The sequence below is a fragment of the Amphiura filiformis genome, chromosome 5 (genome assembly GCF_039555335.1).
Source record: "Amphiura filiformis chromosome 5, Afil_fr2py, whole genome shotgun sequence".
NCBI classification, from domain to species: domain Eukaryota; kingdom Metazoa; phylum Echinodermata; class Ophiuroidea; order Amphilepidida; family Amphiuridae; genus Amphiura; species Amphiura filiformis.
The window spans coordinates 11,984,523-12,006,888 of NC_092632.1; the positions used below are offsets into that span (position 1 = coordinate 11,984,523).

Sequence of the window (22,366 nt, forward strand, 5' to 3'; positions counted from 1 at the left end):
AACTGCTGGACCTTTTGAACTCACATATGCTATAGGTGAGCTAACAATTAACCTTGCTCCCATTGTCCCTATGGTCAATTGCAAATTACGGTGCATTTCAAAAAAGACCTCTCAGTAAAATCAGCATATTATACTACTGCTGGCTGTTTATGCCTTAATACATCCATGCATGCTAGATAGCTAGCTGGGCTAATTAGCCATAGGCCTAGTTAATTAGCTATTGCTAAGGTCGCGTATATGTGTATGCGCAATTAGCTCTAGTTATTTTTATTTTTTGGTCAGACCAAGATTTGCCTTTATCATGAGCCTGGTTCAGGTTAAAATTTAGGGTTCTCAATGGCAAATTCAGGTATATGTGTTGTTGACAGTACAGGATATCAACCGGAAACCCAATAACTTCTATAAACTCTAACCCTAAACTTCATCCTATAAAGAAAGACCTAATCCTAACTCCAAACATATCCTTAATCCTACCCACAACCCCAAACCTAACCATAACTCTAATATCCTTAATACTAATAACACTTACTTTGGAAAAACAAATCGCGTTTTTTTAAATAAATGTTATTTATTATTTACATGCATATCAGCCAACAATTTGTATTTCCGTCAATTTGAAACAGCCTTAGAGTTACATTTTTGGAGTTTGACTCCATTTTTCTTATCCTAGATAAGTGATTGCCCCTCCCCACACACACACACCCCACACACCCCCCTACCCCCACACACACCCACCACCCACACCCCCTCACACACACACCCACACACTTTGTCTCATCAAAAGTAATTTTTTGGCAATTGGAGAAAGCTGATATTTCCTCCTAACACCAGTAAAAAATTACATGAAACTACATGTATATGTGCTTCATTTTAGATCGTCTGAACAAAAATGTAAATTTTTAGTTTCTTGATCCCCATGATGGTGGAATACCACCGGTATTGTTGTATGGACCATTGCCATTTGTGATTTGCTTGTAATATCAATAAACCACTAATGTAGTATTGCTTAGATTACTTACCTGATCGATAGGCCACTAATCAAAATACAAAACACATGAAATGAATCGAACCGACCACCTTCAACTTTCGTGGCCTGGGGCCGAGTGTGGCCGAAAGAGAAAAGGGCAAAGGAGAAATTCAAAGAGAACATACTATAATGCAATTTTATCAGTTTCGCCGTCGAGCAATGATTAAAGGAGGAAAGAGGAAAAGTGATCCCGCCCGGGAATTGAACCTTGAACATTTATGCGTTGATTTTTACCATATTAATGAACCTTTCCAGTCCTTTTAGCTCATTAACTAGCCTATATTGATTATTGACAAAAACAAAGAAAATATAAATTGATGTATTATGGAAACCGTATGTCCGATTTGCTCCAAACAAAAGGCATATTTATCAGTGTACATTATACCAGATTCAATTATTCTGTTTAAATCATGATCAAAGCATTTCCTAATTTCTAGAAAATGCCTCCAATACACCTCATCATCTAGCATGTCTAGCCTCCATACTCCTGCAAAAAGGCCATCGCTCTATGGTTCCATATTTGCCTGTATTTCTGGCTTTGCTCTAATATCTACTCCTTCCTATACTCTGCAAGGCTCTTCTCCATGCTCTGCAAGGCTCTTCTCCATGTTATTTTAGGCACATGCCGACGATGAACTATAATACAAGTGATTATTAATTGGAAACAAAGCCTTGAACAGCACGATTGGAATAAGTTGAAGGGTCCTATCAAGATCCTGGCAAAACTTGGTCACCAGGTTATAAGTCAAGCTACCACAGTAGAGAACAATGGACAAATGCCCACCTCAAAATTTACTTACGTAAAGATTGAGCAACACAAACGGATGGATGCTTCAAGTACTTAGCGACCTTTGCTACGACTTTAATCTTTCCAAGTATTGACAATTATATGCCTATTGGGTTAAAGACTTTCTTTATTCATATATTTACATACTGTATAGATCTAGCAATGTCTTGATTTAGGATTATAACATTATGTATATGGTGTAACACATTAGCAAATAGATTAAAATATTTAATTCGGACTTCTATTCCTATTGTCATTTATAGCGTAATTTTTAAGATGACTAATTAAGCAGCTACATAAACTAATGATACACTTCCAAATGACTATAAGGAAGACCTGTAACTTCCCAAAAATCTTAATCTAAATTTTTTTTCTGATAAATCCTTTTTTAATTTTCCCCGCACTGAGAATTCCCATTTTTTCCAATTAAAGAAATACTGGTCAATGAATCTTAGAAGTGCAAAATGTCATGCCTTCTTGGGGGGGGGGTGTAATTTCTAGAATAGTCAATTGTTGTGATTTGGAACAATCGTTATCGAAATACACTGATATCTTGTTGTATATGATATTCATTAATCTTCTTTTTTTTTCTTTTCTTTTCTTGTTATCGCTGCTCTTTAGGCTGAAATAGTCCAACCATATTGTGTTGATATCTATTATACTTGCGTAAGGGGAAATAGTAAAATAAAGTAGTCACCATTTACCGTGTTCAGGAACATTAGGTGACAGTGTACTTTAAAAAATTAGACAGTGGGTCAAAATTATTTGTTTAATCGCTCATATTTGATCGGTTTGATCGAATTGACATTGCAGGGCCCCGAGTACTTTCACAATCACCAAGCAAATCAAGCTATTGTGTCTTTTATTTGTATTGTGTGACGTCAGTTCCCTGACACCCCAACTTTCAATATTTTATTTTTTTCATTAAATCGACGCATATAGTGGAACGACAGAAGTTGAGCACCCGCAGTAGTGGTGAACGCTACGTACCAGTGCAGTAGTTGTTTTCTTCCTGCTTACGATTGTTAACAAATGGTAGTTTAATAAGTGATCATTAATCGTATGATATCGGGCCCGATAAGGTAAGGCGATTATTAAAGCAACATTGTACTTGCCTATCGTAAACAAGGCAAAGTTGGGTAGAATTTGTACTTCTTCGCACACATTAGCATTTATATTCTTATGTGTGCGTTGTATTGTTTTAATGAATACATTGCTTTTTTTCTACAGAAATTGTAATTTGACAGGTCATGTTACACATGTTGCATATGACAATGCATTAATTTATTTTTGTTAATATCGTAGGCATATAGATAAAGTAAGTTAAATATTTCAACCTATTCATCTTACTATTTGGGGGTTAGTTTCTCGTCACAGTAAGGGATTATATTAGATACATAATTAGACGGGTGTCAAAGCATTTCGCCTACATTCCGCTGCCACTACCAGTTGTTTGGTATTATATACTTAACCATGCACAGTTAGACTTAAAGTCTAAAGCTTGAATCGTGAATTTTGAGTATTATCATCCGAAACAATAATTGTAACAGCTGCCGGGTATTCCAGAATTTCAGCCGACATAAGCAACAGCTTGCCTTTCTTTATGTAATTATACTTTCGTTGTTACAAATAAATCATAATATCATTAAAATAAAACATTTAATAATTGTTACAAATAATTGCTCTTGAAATCGCTTTTCATTATTGTCAGCAATGTCAATATCTATGGCAATGAAAATGCTGAGGGTACAAGCTGTATCAAAATGAGTTGTACCCATCAGTTTTCATTGATAATGGATGAGTCTGACACATCAAAATTTAACATAAGATCCAAGTAGATTGTATAACAAGTCATAAACTATACATTCTGGACATTTCGAGAGTATTCATACAACTTGGCATTTGGAAGAGGCATGCTTTTCAATCAACATCAAAATTGATGGGTACCAATCATTTTAATATAGCCTGTATTATTGTAAAGGGAACATTGCACTTATTTCACAAATGAGATCGGTGGACAGTATCTATGCCTTTTGAAGAGTTTGAAAATCCGTGAGACACTCAACAGTGAATATGGGTGACAGGGGTGAGCAGACATATTCACAAATATATTTGTATATTCTTTTATTAAGTCCTCATTTTGGCTTTCTAAATGACTCTATTTTAACATGCAATGTTATAAGTTCTCACCAAATAACCGGGCTTTTTCCATATCAAGCAAATTGGTCATTTAAAAACATTTCCAATTGAGTTCCTAAGGGGAAGAAGGATCCAAATCCATTTTTTACAAAAATGCTAATGTATTATGTAGGTCCCCTAAAGATGAAAACATGTCTCTAAAACTTTTCCAAATATTTTAAGTTTTTTCTTAATATCTCAAAAACAATTTTGAAATATAATTTGAAATGTTACATGGCAGTTTCAGACTTGCAGAGCCTTGTAAACAAAAGGTACACCATGTTACATCAACATACTACGCAGACAGACCGCCGCAATAAGTTACACTTGTACTTCATCAATTGGTGCCTTACAGGAGTTTTGTAATTTAAGTTTAAGGACTTCCTAAGAAAGGATATGTGTTTCTTATTGGTATAGCTACAGGACTCGGAGACGTGATTTAGGCATGTGAATTTATATTAGTTCAAATACATTTTCTAAACTAAAAAGAATGGTAAGAGGAATAATAAACAGGATATTTCAAAATGGATTAAGGCAGTAGAACGTGCTTACTTATGTAAATTATCAGGATTGAAAATATAAAACATTTTCAAATAAAACCCACATGTATGCGATGGCTAAATAACGCGTCTTAGTATACTATGTTACTATGTATACATGTTCAGGAGAGTCAGAGAACATTCACAGCCAGGCCATTGACGACTTTAAGCATTATGTTAAACAAGATTGAAAGAACAGTTTCTCTTACAACATTTTGTAAAGCAATGTTTTACGATATTTTAAAGACGCTTAAATAATCATATAAATGCAGGTGCATGTAACGCTTGCCAATCTTTAATTTCTTTAATTTTAGTATTTTCAAGGGACCAGGGATGAACATAATACAGCACTGCCATGTATATTTTTTTGCATAAATATTACTATAAGCAATTCTTTGTCTTTAAAATGATCGCGAAATTATTAATTAATTTAATTTCCGTCAGTTTCTGCTTAGAAAAGAAGAAAACAATGACAACGTGTAGATCAGTTTTGTAGCAAAGATGATGGTGACATGCAAGACGTAAATTAATTACAGGTGCAATAAATGAACGAGCCTAACAACGCCATACAATCTAAGACAGACCCCTTATTTTGTATTTCCATACAATTACATGACAGTTCGGTCTACATATTTATGTAGTTCGGTCTACATTAGGCTACCCATTTGGATCCTTTTCAGTGGACCCCACGCGAGACCCGACATTATATTTGGAAATATCAGTCGTTTTCCAAAACCTAAACCTCATCAGTAAGTATCATCGTGATAATGTTAAAATAATGTGACGTAAACTACAGGGTGTCCCAGAAAAAAAATTACCGGGCGAATGAATTTGGACGTAAGTCGAGAAATAGACGTCAAAATCCAAAAATCTAAACATCAGCGCGTCTTATTCTGCATCTTATACGCTAATTTTACTGGAATCGATTTACTGATTGCGAAGAAATGAGCGATTACATAACGCATGCGTCAATTCACTTCATTCTAAGTTTGAAAGAAAGATCATTCAACACAATGCGCACTATTGGTTAATAACTGTCAAAGGGCTTCATATTTTGTTCGGTGAAATCCTTTTCGTTCTTTATAAGCAATCTGCTTCTTGCAAAACATTTAATTGGGTTTTGTTCGAATTTGAAAACCTGCACAATATTGAAAATGAAAGCTTGCATGTAAGATGATGCTCGGTACTTGTAAATATCTTTTTCGAATGATTGATTGCATAAAGAATTCCAGCTGGCTTAAAAAATTTCTTACACATATTAATGTTTTTGGAATATTTCCAAGAAATTGCAATGCAAAGTTTAAATCTTTTAAAACTTCAACATTAATGTTGAATGGTATCAAATAACACGTAAAGCTGTAAGCACTTGAACATTGTCATTCTTGGCTCAAATATTCTTTGGAAAGTTAAAATATAACATATTTGCACAACCTAAAGAATTAAAGTTGGAAAGCTTCCAATTGTATAAATCAAAGTTTTTCGGACAAACTGTTATTCATCCTCAGTGAAAGCATGAATAACATAGCAACGTCGGATTATAAAATAGATAATGTTGACTAAATTTAATGAGATACACAAACTTTAGGAAGCGGTGAGCGAGTATGAAAAAGCGCTTGTTGATCAAACTTGGAACGAACTTCATTGATGCACGCATTATGTAATCGTTCATTTCTTCGCAACCAGTCAACCGAATCAAATTAAATTTTTGTATGTGATGCGCAATAAAATAGGCTATGCACTATATTTTAATTTTTTTATTCTGATGTCTATTTCTCGACTTACGTTCAATTTTATTTACTCTATAATTTTTTATGGGACACCCTGTATAGGCTAATTTGTAACGGCTGAGTTACTTTTTGTGAAATACTTATTTGTACATACGATCATGAAAAATCCTGCATCCTGCCTTTCTCACAGCAGTTTGATGAAGTGATAGATAAAGAATTGACTGGAAACTAGAAAATGGTGACGGGTATCGTAGACTGCGGCTATTATCGACCAATGATTGTGGAATTCGGTTTATTCACAATACGATGCGCCTCCAGCGTTTGCTGGAGGAGAGGTCAAAATACGCAGTGCATAATGGGAAAATGTCGACATCCAAAGCCCGCGTAATACAAATATAACACAGGAACATAATGTGATGTTATACGCGAATGCATAGTAAAACTGTAATTTACAATTAGAGTAGACCCATTTTCTTTTATTGATCACTTGGAATCCTTAGTGGAGCTGTTTTCAACGTTATTATCACACTCGCTTGAAAATCCAATATTGGCTAGAACGGCGATATCGACCATGGAAGGCAAAAATTGGACAAGGAAGATCAACTGCTAATATCAACAATATTGTAAATCGCCAGAATAGATGAATTTATTCTGCCTTAACGTTAATCATCATCAGTATGGCTAAAATGGGTTGCAATATTATAGAACGTTAATGATAATAATAATTATGTAACATAAAAACGTAGAAAATATACAGTCAGCACAATAACTAAGGTGATAAATGACCTGATAGCCAAAGTGACCATAAAATAAGGATGTTTCCTTTGAATTGAGATATCAGTAACGGCAGATGATGCAAAAGTTGAATTGGGATTTTTGTATTTAGGCACTTACACTATTGACAAAATAATTGACAAAGTAAGAAAATTTCACTTATTTTGTCAAAATTTGTTATTTTTCTTGTAATCAGGCCAAAATGACTTTCTAGTGACACTCTATAAGTTTCTATGGTTTAAAAAGGTCGCTCGTTCAACTCATTGACCTATATTTCTCAATTTTGTTTTTGTTGCTTGAGGCCCAAAGTGGGTTGTCATTGTCCAGTTATTACTAAGCTGGTGGTGGCATGGGTTTTTTTGGTCATGGTTATTAGGGTATTATTCAGTCAGCCAGAAAACGCTTATTGATTTCATTTTATTTGGGTAAATAACAATTACAAGTGGCGTTGAAAATAGCCAAGAAGTGGCAATCACTCGATGGACCGCGACTAATTTAGAAGGAATTCCAACTTTTGATCTATCATTGGCCTATACCGTTGTTATTGGTAGAAATATGAAACATAATTAAGAATTTGTTATAAGCTTTATCCGAAGTGACCAAAATAGGGAATATGATTACACTTTTATGTGTTAAACCTAAACATCTACCAAAAAGTAATTACCCATCCCCCTTTAAATATTGGCTATTATTCCTAAACGGTTGTCGTATGCCAATTTTGAATATGCAGTCGAAGCAGAATTAATTTCTGCGCATTATGACACCTCATTAATTGCAATAGTCCCAATATCATGAATATTGATGTCGCATCAGCGTACATTTAAATGAAAGTAACTCAAGATTTGAAAGTTGCAGCAAAGTCCTATTGCCTTGTATTCAGTGAACCCGCAGTGAACATGTACGTCCAGGGAAGAAAATGTGTTTTGCGCTCATTGGATTAACCTTCTTGTTTCGTGGATATGGAGGAGGGCAAAACACGTAACAATAAATTTAAAAAAAGTCATTATTCACATCAGTGGGTATTGTTTACTTAATCCTATATTAAAACATAACAAGTTCAATGTTTTCTTTTCAAATCAGTAAATTTCGAATCTAATTTCACCACTGAACGGACAACTTGCAATTGAGGCCATTTAGGACTTTGTTAGTCAGATCATTGATGACTTGTGAATAATGACAATATTGTTATTGATTATCACAGATTTTGATCCCCTCCAAATGCATGAAACAAAATGAATAATCCAATGAGAGCTGATAAGATTTCCTTTAATGGATACTGAATACAATTACTATGTTGCAACATCAATATTGGGACTATTAGAGCAAATGAGGTGTCATAATGTGCAGAAATAAATTCTGCTTTGACTGCATATTATTATTTTTAGGAATATTGGCCATTGTTTAAAGGGGTAATTATTACTTTTTGGTAGATGTTTATTTCGCCGATAATATCAGATTCACATTAATAATAGTGGAACTAAGTCTTGGAGTGGATTAGATCTGACTTTGAAATTTGTGCGCATGTAGATATATTTTGTGCCCCATATAGCATTATATACCTGAATACTGAATAGGTATTTATTTGCCCTCCTTTTTAAAACTCTCTTGATGTATCCCCCCCCCCCAAAAAAAATCCATTGGGAATATTTTATGCGCAAAATACAGGCTTCAATCATTTTCGGGTTCAAATAACATGAATAATTTGTTTCAAATGACGTCCTTATTTTATGTATTTTGTGCTAAAATAAATAATACTTTTGTTATTATATCAGGGACCGATATTTTGTGTCTTTTCCTTGACATGATATTAGAATTTTAATGTTTCAAGAGAGAGGACTACTCACATTACGATACATTCGTCCTGAAACCCTGGTTCTGAATTGCCCAAAAGTGGCTAAAAAGACCAAAATGTATTTTATTTTGCCAAACTTGCATGGGCCAGTTACGGTGGACATGTCCCCGTTCCCCCAGGATTGCATGCCCACGAGTAGAATTCGTTCTTAAATTCATGCGAATCATGGTATGATGGAAAGATCCGAAGGCAATGCAATCCGGAAATGTGATGTGATGATATTTAACTTTGACTTCAAAAGATGCCGCCGTGCAGCACCTTAAATGACGCGGAAGATTTCTCTTTATGTATTAGTGACGCTGGTTATTCCTGACTTGTGTCTCCAATAATCATGATAATGTTTTGACCTTGATGTATTTCAATTTATTCAATAACATTCTCATGTAGATCGGACACCGTTAGTGGACTCTGTAACCACCGGCTACAAGAACACGCAAGGATGTCGACGCTGAAATCTGTCTTCCTCCTCATACTGGTGGCACTTCTACACAGTACGTAAGAGGTGGTACAATAATCATGTGCCCCCTCCATTGTTATATATTGGGGAGGGCCAGTATTATTTGACATTGATATTATTTCGATAATTTACTTACGGATGTCACATTTATACGTGACAATTTAAGGTTTAAATTTGGGTTCTTCAAAATCTGGCTTGTTTCATTCTTTTTTGGACGGCCACAGCGAGGTTGGTGTGCGTAGCAAGCGCTTTTTGGCAGACCATTTTGAGAATTCACCATCCCGTGGGTACACATAATTATTGCAAAGCCTCTGAAATTGTTATTTTCGTCAAACAGCAAATAGTCTCAGGTTTATTGGATGCCATTAGTCTTATGTAACACTTATTTAGCTAGCTGCTATAAGTTCTATCGTGTTTGAAAAAAATAAAGTAGGCCCCTATTGCATAGCTTAATCAATGTTATTTACATTTATTGATATGCATTATAATTGTTTAGAACTGAGTCACATCCCGACAGTCACATAAAAGGAATAGTTCATTATTATGCTATCGGAGCAAGTTATCATTTTTTAAACATTTTCGTCACCTTTCACCCACCCATTGGCCCCTTCTGAAAAAAAATCTGGCTATGCCACTGATCGAAGCAATGCAACATTTTTTTGCTGATACTACTTGAATCCCGGACTTGACTGATGTACATGTGTATTTATCTATCTTTCAGGTGGGAACACGCAAAACCCTCCATGTACTCCAGGGGAATTCATTGCTACAGGAGAATGTCCACAGGTCCATGCATGGTGAGTTTTAAATCAAAATAGCTGTAATTATTTAATTATCGTTCTAAAATTTCTTCAAGTCTTGCAGTGAAATAATTGAAATGTCCCATAGCTAGACCTACATCACGATAATCCATTTGACGAAGATGCAAAACAGACAATTTGCTTTAATCCCATAAAATAGTGGCATATTTTTCTGGAATCGGGAGTTCGAGTACGCCAATACAATCCGGGATCAAATTGTGTGAGAATCTATCGATGAAGTGTTGTTAAGGGCTCTGGTATGAACGTTTGGACAGTATTTTTTGTGGGACATGAGAGCACATCATCAATTTCTAACCATTTGCCATAAGATATCGCGAACTTCAAAAAAAAATCAAAATTATTTGATATACATTCTTCGTATTCAGAATGCAATTCGATATGTCTGATGTGCTCTCATGTCCCATAAAAAACTGTCCAAACGTTCATACCCCAGTACTTAATGCAACTCATATTTCAGTTCCTTGTAACAAGATCATGGTTGAACATTAAATGTCATTGAAAAAGGACGGTGAACTCATCATCCTTTTTCAATGTGCGTAGATGCATGCTTTAATTATATACCACTAATAGGCCTGGGCGATGCATGGAAATACGACGAGTAACTATTTGTGTGCATGGCATCTGAAAAGACTGCTTTAAAATCACTGAAATTGACCAAGTTATATAGCCCAAAATATACATTTGAGGGTTTGATGCTTCAAAATAGTATTTTTTTCTCGTTATATGACATTTTCGTTGTAATGGTACCAAAATTCATACGCACGGCATTGTTTTTAATAAATTCGCCCATTCATATTGTAGCTTTCAGCTTCGAGGGCGCACTGTCATTTCAAGAGGTTTATGGTTCAGTGCGTTAAAACAAGAAAAGTCTCAGGTCAACCTATGTTGAGTTTTTGATCATTTGGCATCTAAATAATATAGTTTCACCTGATATTAGTGGCATTTAACTGTGAGAGTTCTGAATGTGAGAAAATTTCACCCGAAATTAGCCATTTTCCCATTTAAACCCGTGTAATCGATAATTAGTGGTGTTGAACCCTTTGCACGCATTATTTGCATTTGGGGAAAACTGGAAAATAACATCGTGGCACAAAAAGAAAAGTAGAGAAGCATCAATATGATACCTTACCAGTTATTTATTGCATTTAATGTGTATTATTCAGTTTGAGTTGCAACTAATATTTGATTGGTTAAATCCAGCCAAACATCATTTTTTAAGCCTGGTATATCTGACTCGCATCGCACTTAAGGGTAGTGTCTTTGAAGAGAATGATTTTGTATTCAACCGGTGGTGATGAGTTCGGTCTGATTATTGTGCACATTCATTGCTGTGATAATTAATCCTGTTACATCACTACTTTCACGGTGAATACCCAAATCTTACACACTACATATTTCATTACATATTTTAATGCACTACTCTATGTGACATAAACATTGCGTGCAATATCATTATTAAAGTCACTTACAACAATACTAATGTGAACCAGAAAATGAAATTGATCGCTTACCATAATGCCAACTTTTGATTCTACAGGGAGTGAAAATTCAATATTCAATATGGAAAATAGGTCATGTTGTTAAGCTGCTCATAAAACCAACTAAATAATTCACCTTTCACCTAGTCCTATCCCTATCGACCCATCGCCGTCATTTTAAAAACTCAACCAAGCAAAGCCCTGCCACACAATTTTGATTATTTTGGGAAAGACCTCATAGATTTTTCTTTTGTCTCGTGCACGAATACCGATGCTTACAATTTACACAAAACAAATTCAACTGCTCAAAAATACTGTGAAAGGTTACTGTGTCATGAAGTCATCGGCGGCGTTGTGTTGGTCGATGTGTTAGTTCTGTTTGCTGCAAGTTTTTTTGAGTTTTCTATTTGACAGATTTTCTGTAGGAGCACACGCGCACTGAACCTTTAAATATAATATTCCTTTGGCTTTATTACGACATATTGTACAGAATGTGTTTGAGATAAGCTTATTTATTGAATTATCTTCGGTTGCCAATGACCAACAAATATAAATGATACTCCGAATGGAAGTTTGTTTATTGCAAATCCTACCAATTACAAGTTTGCAAGTTTTTACAGCAATCTATCAACTGTTTGGATTTTGTTGACTAATTATGTATCACTCAGCATGAGTTCTACTGTTGAATAGAGGCATGTTTCTCTATGTATTCACTCATCCTAATCGCATTATTCATGTTATTTGTCTGTTTGACTAACATACTCTACTACCAAGTTCATAGGGTAAATAGCATGATATTTCTTTCCTACAGTAATTGATCACAATATGTGACTCGCTCTGACAAAGCCAGTAAAAAGTCGCATTTTTGGCATTTTATGATTGAATAAAAATATAAGCACAAGACAATAAGCGTTAAAAATGATACAAAAATTATATACGTAGTATCAATATTTTTAAAGATATGGATAATTTTGTAATGATACCTTGATAATTTTGCCAAATTGCTATCTGAGTAATAGGCCAATTGCTTTTCTGTCTTACACAGGACTGAATAGGGATTAGCATAGTTCAACTGTAAAATATTGATTAAATAAACCTCTATTTAATAAGTACTTTCAAGGATGGATTTCAAAGTCCACTTAGTCCCACAGTCAAATATCATGAAATCTGGCGACTTGTTCCGGGTTTTGTTGGCGCTGGTCACATATGTGATGCGATCAAGCCAAATCAGTCGGAACTGGGACATATTGATTTAAAGATATAGACAAACAAAGGAATTAATTCCTTTTGTTTCCTATTGTTTTGGAAACTCTTTAATTGCTCATAACTTTGGAACTGAATGTTCAATTTCAATGGAGTTTTCTGCAAAAAGCAGCTTTGTAAATGTTGTTACTATCCTATTAGAAACTGAAAATTTAATATTTCCGAGTTCCGACTGATTTTGCTTGATGGCATCACACATATGTGCTTTTCATAAGCAGTTAATCACAATGTAATGCATCATCAAGTATTTTTTCTGTTTATTTGCCTAAGTTCTTGTAATGATGGAGAAATGTGGGATTGCTATCAACTGCCCAACTGTACAGACAGTAAGTTACCTTATAATATTATATATTGCATTATAATTAATACTATTATTCCATGAGAAAATTGTAAGGCCATAAAAATACGGTAATTCTATTATGCCTAAACCTGTTGAAAATAATTTTAAGAAGGCTAGCAATTCTTTGATAAAAAGTTTTCTTTAACCTTTGCTTTCCATGTGTCTTTACCCTCTTTATCAATTGAAATATTACATCACATTGTGGGAAAATGACATTTATACATAATACACCATTAATTTTAAACACTTGAAGAATCTGACTGATCGTGCTGACCGTTTTTATTATTTGGGTTAATATGTGAGCGATATTGGAAATCGTGATTGTCCGTTTCTTACAGGCACGCAATGACACTTCAATTCAATTGCAAATTATGACACGAAATATTATCAGTGACATTGAATGTTGTGTAATTTGCACTTCACCAAAACGTTTTCTATGTGTTGTTTCACCTAGTATGTGTTACTACTTCAGTTATAGATACACTTCAAGAGATGAGTAAATAATATTACGACATTAAACTAGCCGCTGTAGTGTAAAGAATGTAACAATGTACTTTCATTGTTTACTGTTTAATCACTGTTGTTTTGATCACTAATGCAAGCTCTCGTCCACATCCTTTCCACTTAACCATCGATAGAAAACCAACAACTCACAAAGCATAAACATTATACACCGATACGTAGTCACACTCACAATCACACGTACCCTTACACACCCACCCCCACCCCACCCCCGCAAACACAAACAGAGAAGCAAACAAACAAACAAACACAAAGTCATGTTATGGATATAGCAAGAACCACGATGAAAAACAAAAGCATTTTGGGAATGAGAAAACTAACTCCCCTTGCTAACTTAATACAGTTATGATTTACTTGCTCCGAATTTCCGCCCAGAAACCCGGTTATAGTAAAAAGTAATGTAGCATTTTGTTGCATGATACTGCTCAGGTATATTTTCGGTTTTTATGTCAAGCAATCATCCTCACCCCCGTCATACACAAATACACACACCACGATAACCCACCCACACCCCATCATTAATGTATATTTTTATAGTTAAACAGTGTTGACCAATGGCGAATGAAAATAATTATCATTCACCTACCGTATTATCTCATTTGCAGGAACCACAAAGCCATTCTTCTGTCCATATATAACAGACGGACTATGTGACGCACAACAATGTAGCGTAGACACAGATTGTAATGGTCTGAAGAAGTGCTGCTCTAATGGGTGTGTCCGTACGTGTATAGATAGTAGTCCATCTGTTGGTAAGTTCATTCTGCTGGTAACTTCATACCGTAGGTCTTTTGTCTAAACTCCTTGTCAATCAAGTTATCTGTCAAGATATCTGTACTTGACTACTGTATGGACAATGATAGGAAAATATAACAGCGTACGTTATAGATATATTTCATTTTATTGCAAGTATGCATATAATTATAATGACTACAACAGCAAACACAAAATGCTCTTAAAACGTTTATCTAAAACGTTTTAATACAATTTAAATGTCGTGTTATATAACGGTCATGAAAACGTTTTTAAAACGTTATTGTAAAATATTGTATACCCTATATATAACCCGGCATTTAAACGTTTTCGGTAAACCGTTTTGTGTTTACTGGGTAGGTAATTCCAAATGTGACAACATTAAAGCTCAACAAAAAGCTTACTCTATAGCATTTTAAAGACAAAACATTTTCGCATCATTCACAAAAGGTTAGAAAATGTTGCCAGAATACGTTTAAATGTCGGGTTATATACAGGGTATATAAAGGGTATAAAACATTTTCATAACATTCAAAGACGTTTTTTGATAACTTACTGAAAATATTCTAACATGATGTTATTCAAGTGTTGTCAAAATATTTGGCATAACATTTTGAAAACATTTTACCAAAACCAAAATTCCAAAATATAGCCTGTGTTTGCTGGGCCTATGCTATGTCAAACATGATGTACATTCAAATGAATTTTAAATATTTTGCTCCAACAGCAACCAAGCCAGGCGCATGCCCAAGTGTTCCTTCCGATACGGTAGGGACTTGCGTAAATGAATGTACTCAAGACTTAGAATGTCAAGGAACATCAAAGTGTTGCTCAAATGGCTGCGGAAACGTGTGTGCAGAACCAATTCAAGGTAATCATGGTAATACTAAATTACTATTTAGGATGTTGATGAAGACAATGATCACGGAGAGTAAACTGTCGTAAGCTCTTCAGATCCGAGACAATGAAATAATAATAATAATCAGGAACAAGTCCAAAATCCAGCAATTGAATTGCATTGGCTTATCGTGCAGTAACAAGTCTTTGAAAACATCCCATGTGGTGCACGTATACTATGTTTTTGAGATACATAATCAGCATGCATCTAATCAAAGCTTGATTCAGGCAAATATTTCAGCTATTGTACTTGACTTGGGTTAAGAAGTAAAATTCATAGTGTATATTAGTATATTTTACGAAGTGAAATGAATACAGCGGTAATTGTCATAGCAGTTGAAAGATATTTACTGATTTAATTTTATTTATTCTCTTATTTGACAGAATGTCCAATCTTGCTATGTACTTTGGAATACAATCCTCAGTGTGGAAATGATGGAATTACCTACGGTAATCCTTGCGGTCTGATGGCAGCTCAATGCAACAACACTAACTTAAAACTTGCATATGAAGGCCAATGTTTGAGTAAGTTCTTCATCATTATATTAATGATTTTATAGCATAGACTAGTTGATGTTTTTATGATACTGGTTTATACAGTGACTTAATTGGATAGTGTAAAAGGAATCAACAAAATTTGGTACACATTTTATAAATGATTTTTGGATGTAATAGTAATTGCATTATTAAGGTCAGCAATGATATTCTAAAACCACTTATTATTTAATTTGTCAACTGGTCAATATCAACTAGCATCAATTGGTCCAGATATTGAACATTAAAAATACCGAGGGCCATGCAAATATTTTAAAAGATGTCCCTGAGGTGTTTTCGTATTATCGGCCAGTATCGTTACTACATTGCTTTTCCAAAATCCCAGAAAGAATTGTATTTTGATGGATGTGTATATCAATAGTCAGTAAACATTCGACATCTATATCTGAGATTATTTGTGACATGTTAATGATATCGTGTTGCATATCAATGTACAGCTAATTTATTCCCCTTTACAATTCCACATTTGAAACAATCAAATTATTATGGATGAGTGTACGTCTTGTGAATGTAGTCTGGTCTCAAACAGAAAAACAAAATCATTATTCTGTGCTTAAACAGCAGTAGTCACTAACCTCAACAGCGGGTGGAAAAACCATATGCAGCCACAACAGCCTGGCACCACCTCTTCATGCTACCAGCCTGGACACACGTTGTTGTGTGATGGCATTCCATTCTTCAACCAGGATTCGTCGCAAGTCATTCAGTGTGGTTGCATTGGCTACTACCATATTCTGTAGGAAGTCGTTGACTGGCCCTGTGGGCCGAGCGATGTCTTATCATCTTGGAAGATTGCATTAGGTCCCAGATTGCGAAGATATGGGATTGCAGCTTGCTGCACGGAACATTCTGGTTGAGACCCCACTGCATTCACAAGACATACTTAACCATGAAAATGGTGATTGTTGAAACACGATATGAACATATCGCAAATGACCTGATATATAGGTGCTTGAAAAAACTTTTCAAACTTTTCTGAGTAGTTTACTTCTTTATGAATTAATTTCTTATTATATTAGACGTCTTGCGAGTTGGATGTAAAAGGTATAATTTGTGGCGTACCTAAATAGTCTTTGTTACTGACATTACTAAAACTGCTAATATTCTAGGTCTTATTCTATTCTGTTCCTAACAAAAACATGGAAAGTCGAGTAGATCTTATTAATAATGACCAATTCGTTTTAAGGCATATATATATTATTAAAAATACGTACAAAATAAAATATGCAATAAAACAGTAAGACGAAGCACAATTTAAACATCGGTACCCATAATAAAATACCAGAAAAGACATATTTATGCTCTTCATTTAACACAAAACAAAAGAATATTTTCTGATGATGGCATTCTTACTAGTGGCCTCATTCCTTGAATTAAACATGACAATCATCAAAAGCAATTGAGCACTTTCGTAGTGAAAACAAACAAATTTCCGAATATAATTGTGCTGTTAACTTTGAGCACCGTCCTTGTCTTGTATTGTCTAGTATGTTTTATGTACATTATATTTCTTCGCTTATTTGATAATAGCGTCATAGAATGTAATTTGATTAGTATTGGGGAGAATTCTTTCAGGCATCACTGGCTCCTTAGCCATTTTCACACTCGTCATCTTGTTTATATATCTTTCGTATATGTGTGATATGGAAAATAAAGTTGATAGTTATAACTTGAGGTAACCATTACAACACGGCTATTGTTTTGACCAGCAATGTGCCCTGAAGTTCCCGAAGGTACTGCAGGAACCTGTGTTGAAGAGTGTCTAAGTGATGATAGTTGTTTATTGGAGGGCCACAAATGTTGTTCCAATGGATGTGGTCATAGCTGCGTGGACGCAGTACCAGGTGAGGCTTTCAAACTTGATTCCCTTTAATATAATATCTAGATTAATACAAATGTGAATCAAGATATATTTATTGTTCCAGTGGTTTTGACGATGATTATAACTTAAATGTTAAATTACGTTCCATTGAGCCTTATCGTGTGTAGTAATAAAAATGTAGTTTTAAAATTAATCTCAATTTCAGCACCTAGACCCGGTATGTGCCCAAGTGTTCCAGACGGTGTTGTAGGAACTTGTGACGAGCAATGCCAGACTGATATGCAATGTGGAGAGACGGGACATAAATGTTGTTCAAATGGATGTGGACATGTCTGCGTCCCAGCAATTCCGGGTATGTAACTAAATCGTAGAATTACATAGAAATTGTTCTATTTAGGTTCATAGAAATTAAATATTTGACCTGTCATAATGCCAACTTAAACTCCTTGACCACCTTTATTTTAATTCAGTTGTGTGCCCTGAGATACCAGATGGTTCTTTTGGTACCTGTAGTGAAGAATGCTCAGATGATTCCACATGTGAAGGCGAAAACAAGTGCTGTTCAAACGGCTGTGGCCATGTGTGTACGGCACCAGTTCCAAGTAAGTTTTTGGCAGAAGAATTGTCTGAATTCTTTATGATTTGGTTTATTTTTGTAGTGCCAAATAAAATTTGTCTAAACACTTTAGCTATATATTTTATCAAACATGTTTCTTTTTTATGATGATTATTTTAAATATTTTTGATAAATCGCACATGTTCACTTAATTGAAGTATTCAATTACATTAACAGTGCCAAGACCAGGCAACTGCCCTGCCGTTGAAGGAGGATTTGGGACGTGTGTCGAAGAATGTCAGTATGATATTAATTGTACAGAAACGCAGAAATGCTGTTCCAACGGATGTGGACATGTTTGCTTGAATGCTATTCCAGGTATGAACGTCTTGAAAACATTCTGTCTTCAACGCTTTAAGGTCAATGTGAAACAGACTGTGTATTATAATTCGTGCCAATAGCATTTCATGTAAAATGCATATTAACGGTATAAGTATCATTATTGATTGACTCAAAGAGTAAAACTATACAGTAGCTCTATTGTACTGCTAGACATTTCTGAGACTAATAGTTAGACAATTTTGGCGTCAATCATCCTGTTTACGTCAATGATTGTATATAGTCTGTCTCGAAAAAAATTGTGCAAGTAAAAAGCGCCCGCTGTGGCAATTCGAAAATACGGTTGTGACATGATGCTTACGTCAACGTCAAGGGCGCAGTCTAAGCTCTCAAATACCGTTTGTTCTATTCAATTTGCTTGTTTTAATCTCGAGATATGTTTAGTTAACAACGAAAGGGTATTAACGCACAATTGTGCCACTTTTACTAGGGGAAATGGCTGTACATGTAAATCAACATCTGCGCGCGTGCGTTATGTTGTCTAATTTTTCTCCCAACGCGTTCATTAACCTATAAAATGTGCAATATTTGTTTGTCTTTTAACATGCCTTTAGTGACAAATAGAACAATATTTACCATATTAAAATCATTGACATGCACATGTATTTAGTTTTAGAGCAGAATGTGAAATATTTATTTATCTTTTAATCTGTTTGAATGGTTAAAAGAGTATCATTATACCTGCATCATTATAAAACAGTAAAAACAGTATTAAACAATTTTGTATTATTGTGTAATTGATGCATTCTTTTGATTTCAAGAAGGAACTCTTGATAAACTTGACGCTATCATTGATTTACATGCATACAGCCCTCTTCCCTAGTAAAAGTGGCACAATTGTGATTTTACCCTTTCGTTGTTTACTAAACAAACTCGAGATTAAAACAAGCAAATTGAACAGAACAAACGGCATTTGAGAGCTAAGGACACGCCCTTGACGTTGATGTAAGCATCGTGTCACATCGGCATTTTCTAATTGCCAAGGAGGGCGCTATTCACTTACACATTTTTTTGAGACAGGCTGTATACATTGTCGATGATCATATGATTTAAAAAATATAATACATATAATATATTTCGATTGTTTTCTTGTCACATTTAGTCATTCCAGAAGGATGTCCACCGATAAGTTCAGACTCCGTTGGTGTTTGCGGGGGAAACACCTGCAGCAGTGACAATGAATGCTGGCTTTATTCACCACAAACTAAATGTTGTCCTAGTGCATGTGGAGGCCACCTCTGTACAGTTCCATATGGTAAGGCTGTTTTACGCAAACTGCATTGTACAATTCAGTCACATTAAGTGAAGACCCTCATCAAAAACACCCATTTATAGTCATATTTCATTGTCATTCCAGGTAAAAGAGCAGTTGTTTTTCTTTAACATACTTTTTATTCCACAAAAATCGCAATTACGGTTCCCGAGAAATTGCAATTTAAAGTGAAGCATCTTGCGCGATCAAATGTATTATTTATGTATTTTACTGTTTTTCAAGCAGTGATATTTATTATGTATTTTATTGTTTTTCAAGTGGCGATATATAATCTGTATCTCAAAAACCAAATAAGCTTTTATCATCTTATCTTCACAGCAATAATAATAAATCAAGTGCCTGCTATGTTGCATGCAATAAATTTTCATCTAATTTACATAAAAATAAAAAGGTGATTGTAGATATTAAAGGGCATTTCGTGATCCACAGCCTCATCCCCCACTTTTCTCAAAAAAGTTGAGATTTTTATATCACTGGAAACCTCTGGCTACATAATGTTTATGTACAAAATATTTCTTGCAGATTAATTCGTTTTTCAAAGATATCGTGAAATTTGAATTTCGTTCTGGTGCACCAGAACGAAATTACAACGCATTGTCTATGGAGCAGTGTAATACACATAATCATGCATAACTCGCAAACGCAAAATCGGAATCAACTGAAATTTTGGGGATAGGCTTTTTTCGTGAATATGTACTGAAAAATGTCATAAAAAGAGGATACTTGGATCACGAAACACTCCTTTAACACATTTTTCCCAAAATGATGAATTTTAACCTTCGGTACACTCTGTGGACCCTAAAAGAATTTGTATGAAATTCGCACAGAATGTGTATCAAGTCATTTATCAAAACATGTTGTAATTGGATTTTTGATTTTTTTTTAAATTTTGTTATCTGAGTCCATCTTTGGGCCCAAAATTGCGGTGTTTTTTTAGTTTTAGAATTTTGTTGTTGTTGTTTTTTTGGCCAAAAAAAAAGTTAAGAAAAAATCTGCAACACTTTCTAGATATGACCTCTCTCTCTCTCTCTTTCATCTAAAAAAATCAAGTTCCTAGCTCATTCCCCTGGGTCCATAGAATGCCCTGAAATTTGACACCTTCAAATCCAAGACGACCGCCAATTAAATATGCAAATTAGGTGATTTTTTTAGTTGACCCAAAGGTCCTAGAGACCAAATTTGGTGATCATAGCACCTTTATTAAAGAAAAAGTGATTTTGATGAGGGTCTACCCTTAATTGAAATAGGGATCCAATTTTAACCGCATTTTACAATGTAGTGCTTGTTTGTGTTTTAGGTGTGTGCATTTTTGTAATTAAGTATTTTTTATTTATTTATTCATTCTTTTTTAGTTCCAAGACCTGGTATGTGTCCAATAGTTGATGAAGATGCTGCAGGAACTTGCGTAAACGAGTGTACTCATGACATGGATTGTTATGGTGAAACAAAATGCTGCTCAAATGGATGCGGACAAGTATGCGTACAACCAATTGCAGGTATACACTTCAGATAAACTATATCCGAGCTGGGCAGGGCCGGATTAACCATTGGGCCAGATGGGCCCGGGCCCAGGCCCCCAAATTCTCGACACTGTCTTTTTCGAAGCTAAGTGGGTACATTTTAGATCTCCCAGGAAAATATACAGAGTGTCCCAGAAAAAATTACCGAGCGAATGAATTTGGACGTAAGTCGAGAAAGACATCAGAATCCAAACATAGCGCATGCGCCAATTCACCTCATTCCAAGTTTGAAAGGAAGATCATTCAACACAATGCGCACTGTAGTGGTTAACTGTCAATGGGCTTCATGTTTTGTTCTGTGAAATCCTTTTCGTTCTTTTTAAACAATCTGTTTCTTGCAAAACATTTAATTAGGTTTTGTTCAAATTTGAAAACCTGCACGATATTGAAAATGAAAACTTGCATGTATGATGATGCTCGTTACTTGTAAATATTTTTTTTCGTTAATGTAGTTGATATAAATGTTTCATAAAGAATTATTGCTTAAAAGAATACAAGCTGCCTTAAAAAATTCTCACACACATTTAGGTTTTTCGGAATATTTCGTAGAAATTGTAATGCAAAATTTAAATCTTTCATAATGTTGCATGATATCAAAATTCACACGTAAACTGTAAGCACTTGATCATTGTCATTCTTGGCTGAAATGTTCTTTGGAAAGTTAAAATATTAAATATTTGCACAGCCTAAAGAATAAAAGTTGGAAAGTTTCAATTTCAGAAATGAAAGTTTTTTCGGACAAACTGTTATTTATCTTCAGTGAAAGCGATAACATAACACCGTCGGATTATAAAATAGATAATGTGGACTAATGTTAATGAGATAG

General features: G+C 34.7%; 1 protein-coding gene across 13 annotated transcripts in view; it reads left to right on the top strand.

Moving 5' to 3' along the window:
• Positions 1–2,764: 2,764 nt before the first annotated feature.
• The window catches only part of LOC140152623 (uncharacterized), a 59,019-nt gene continuing 39,417 nt past the window's right edge, over positions 2,765–22,366 (top strand). For 10 of the 13 annotated variants that reach the window (XM_072175033.1, XM_072175035.1, XM_072175038.1 and 7 more), the window contains exons 1-13: positions 2,765–2,896; positions 9,272–9,375; positions 10,063–10,138; positions 13,174–13,229; positions 14,371–14,517; positions 15,246–15,389; positions 15,800–15,940; positions 17,680–17,814; positions 17,998–18,144; positions 18,263–18,394; positions 18,586–18,726; positions 19,850–20,002; positions 21,373–21,516. In XM_072175033.1, the coding sequence (XP_072031134.1) occupies positions 2,877–2,896; positions 9,272–9,375; positions 10,063–10,138; positions 13,174–13,229; positions 14,371–14,517; positions 15,246–15,389; positions 15,800–15,940; positions 17,680–17,814; positions 17,998–18,144; positions 18,263–18,394; positions 18,586–18,726; positions 19,850–20,002; positions 21,373–21,516 (1,540 nt within the window). In that variant the 5' untranslated portion in view covers positions 2,765–2,876. The remainder of the gene's footprint in view (positions 2,897–9,271; positions 9,376–10,062; positions 10,139–13,173; positions 13,230–14,370; positions 14,518–15,245; positions 15,390–15,799; positions 15,941–17,679; positions 17,815–17,997; positions 18,145–18,262; positions 18,395–18,585; positions 18,727–19,849; positions 20,003–21,372; positions 21,517–22,366) is intronic. The other 3 variants (XM_072175043.1, XM_072175042.1, XM_072175040.1) reach the window with 3 other exon arrangements.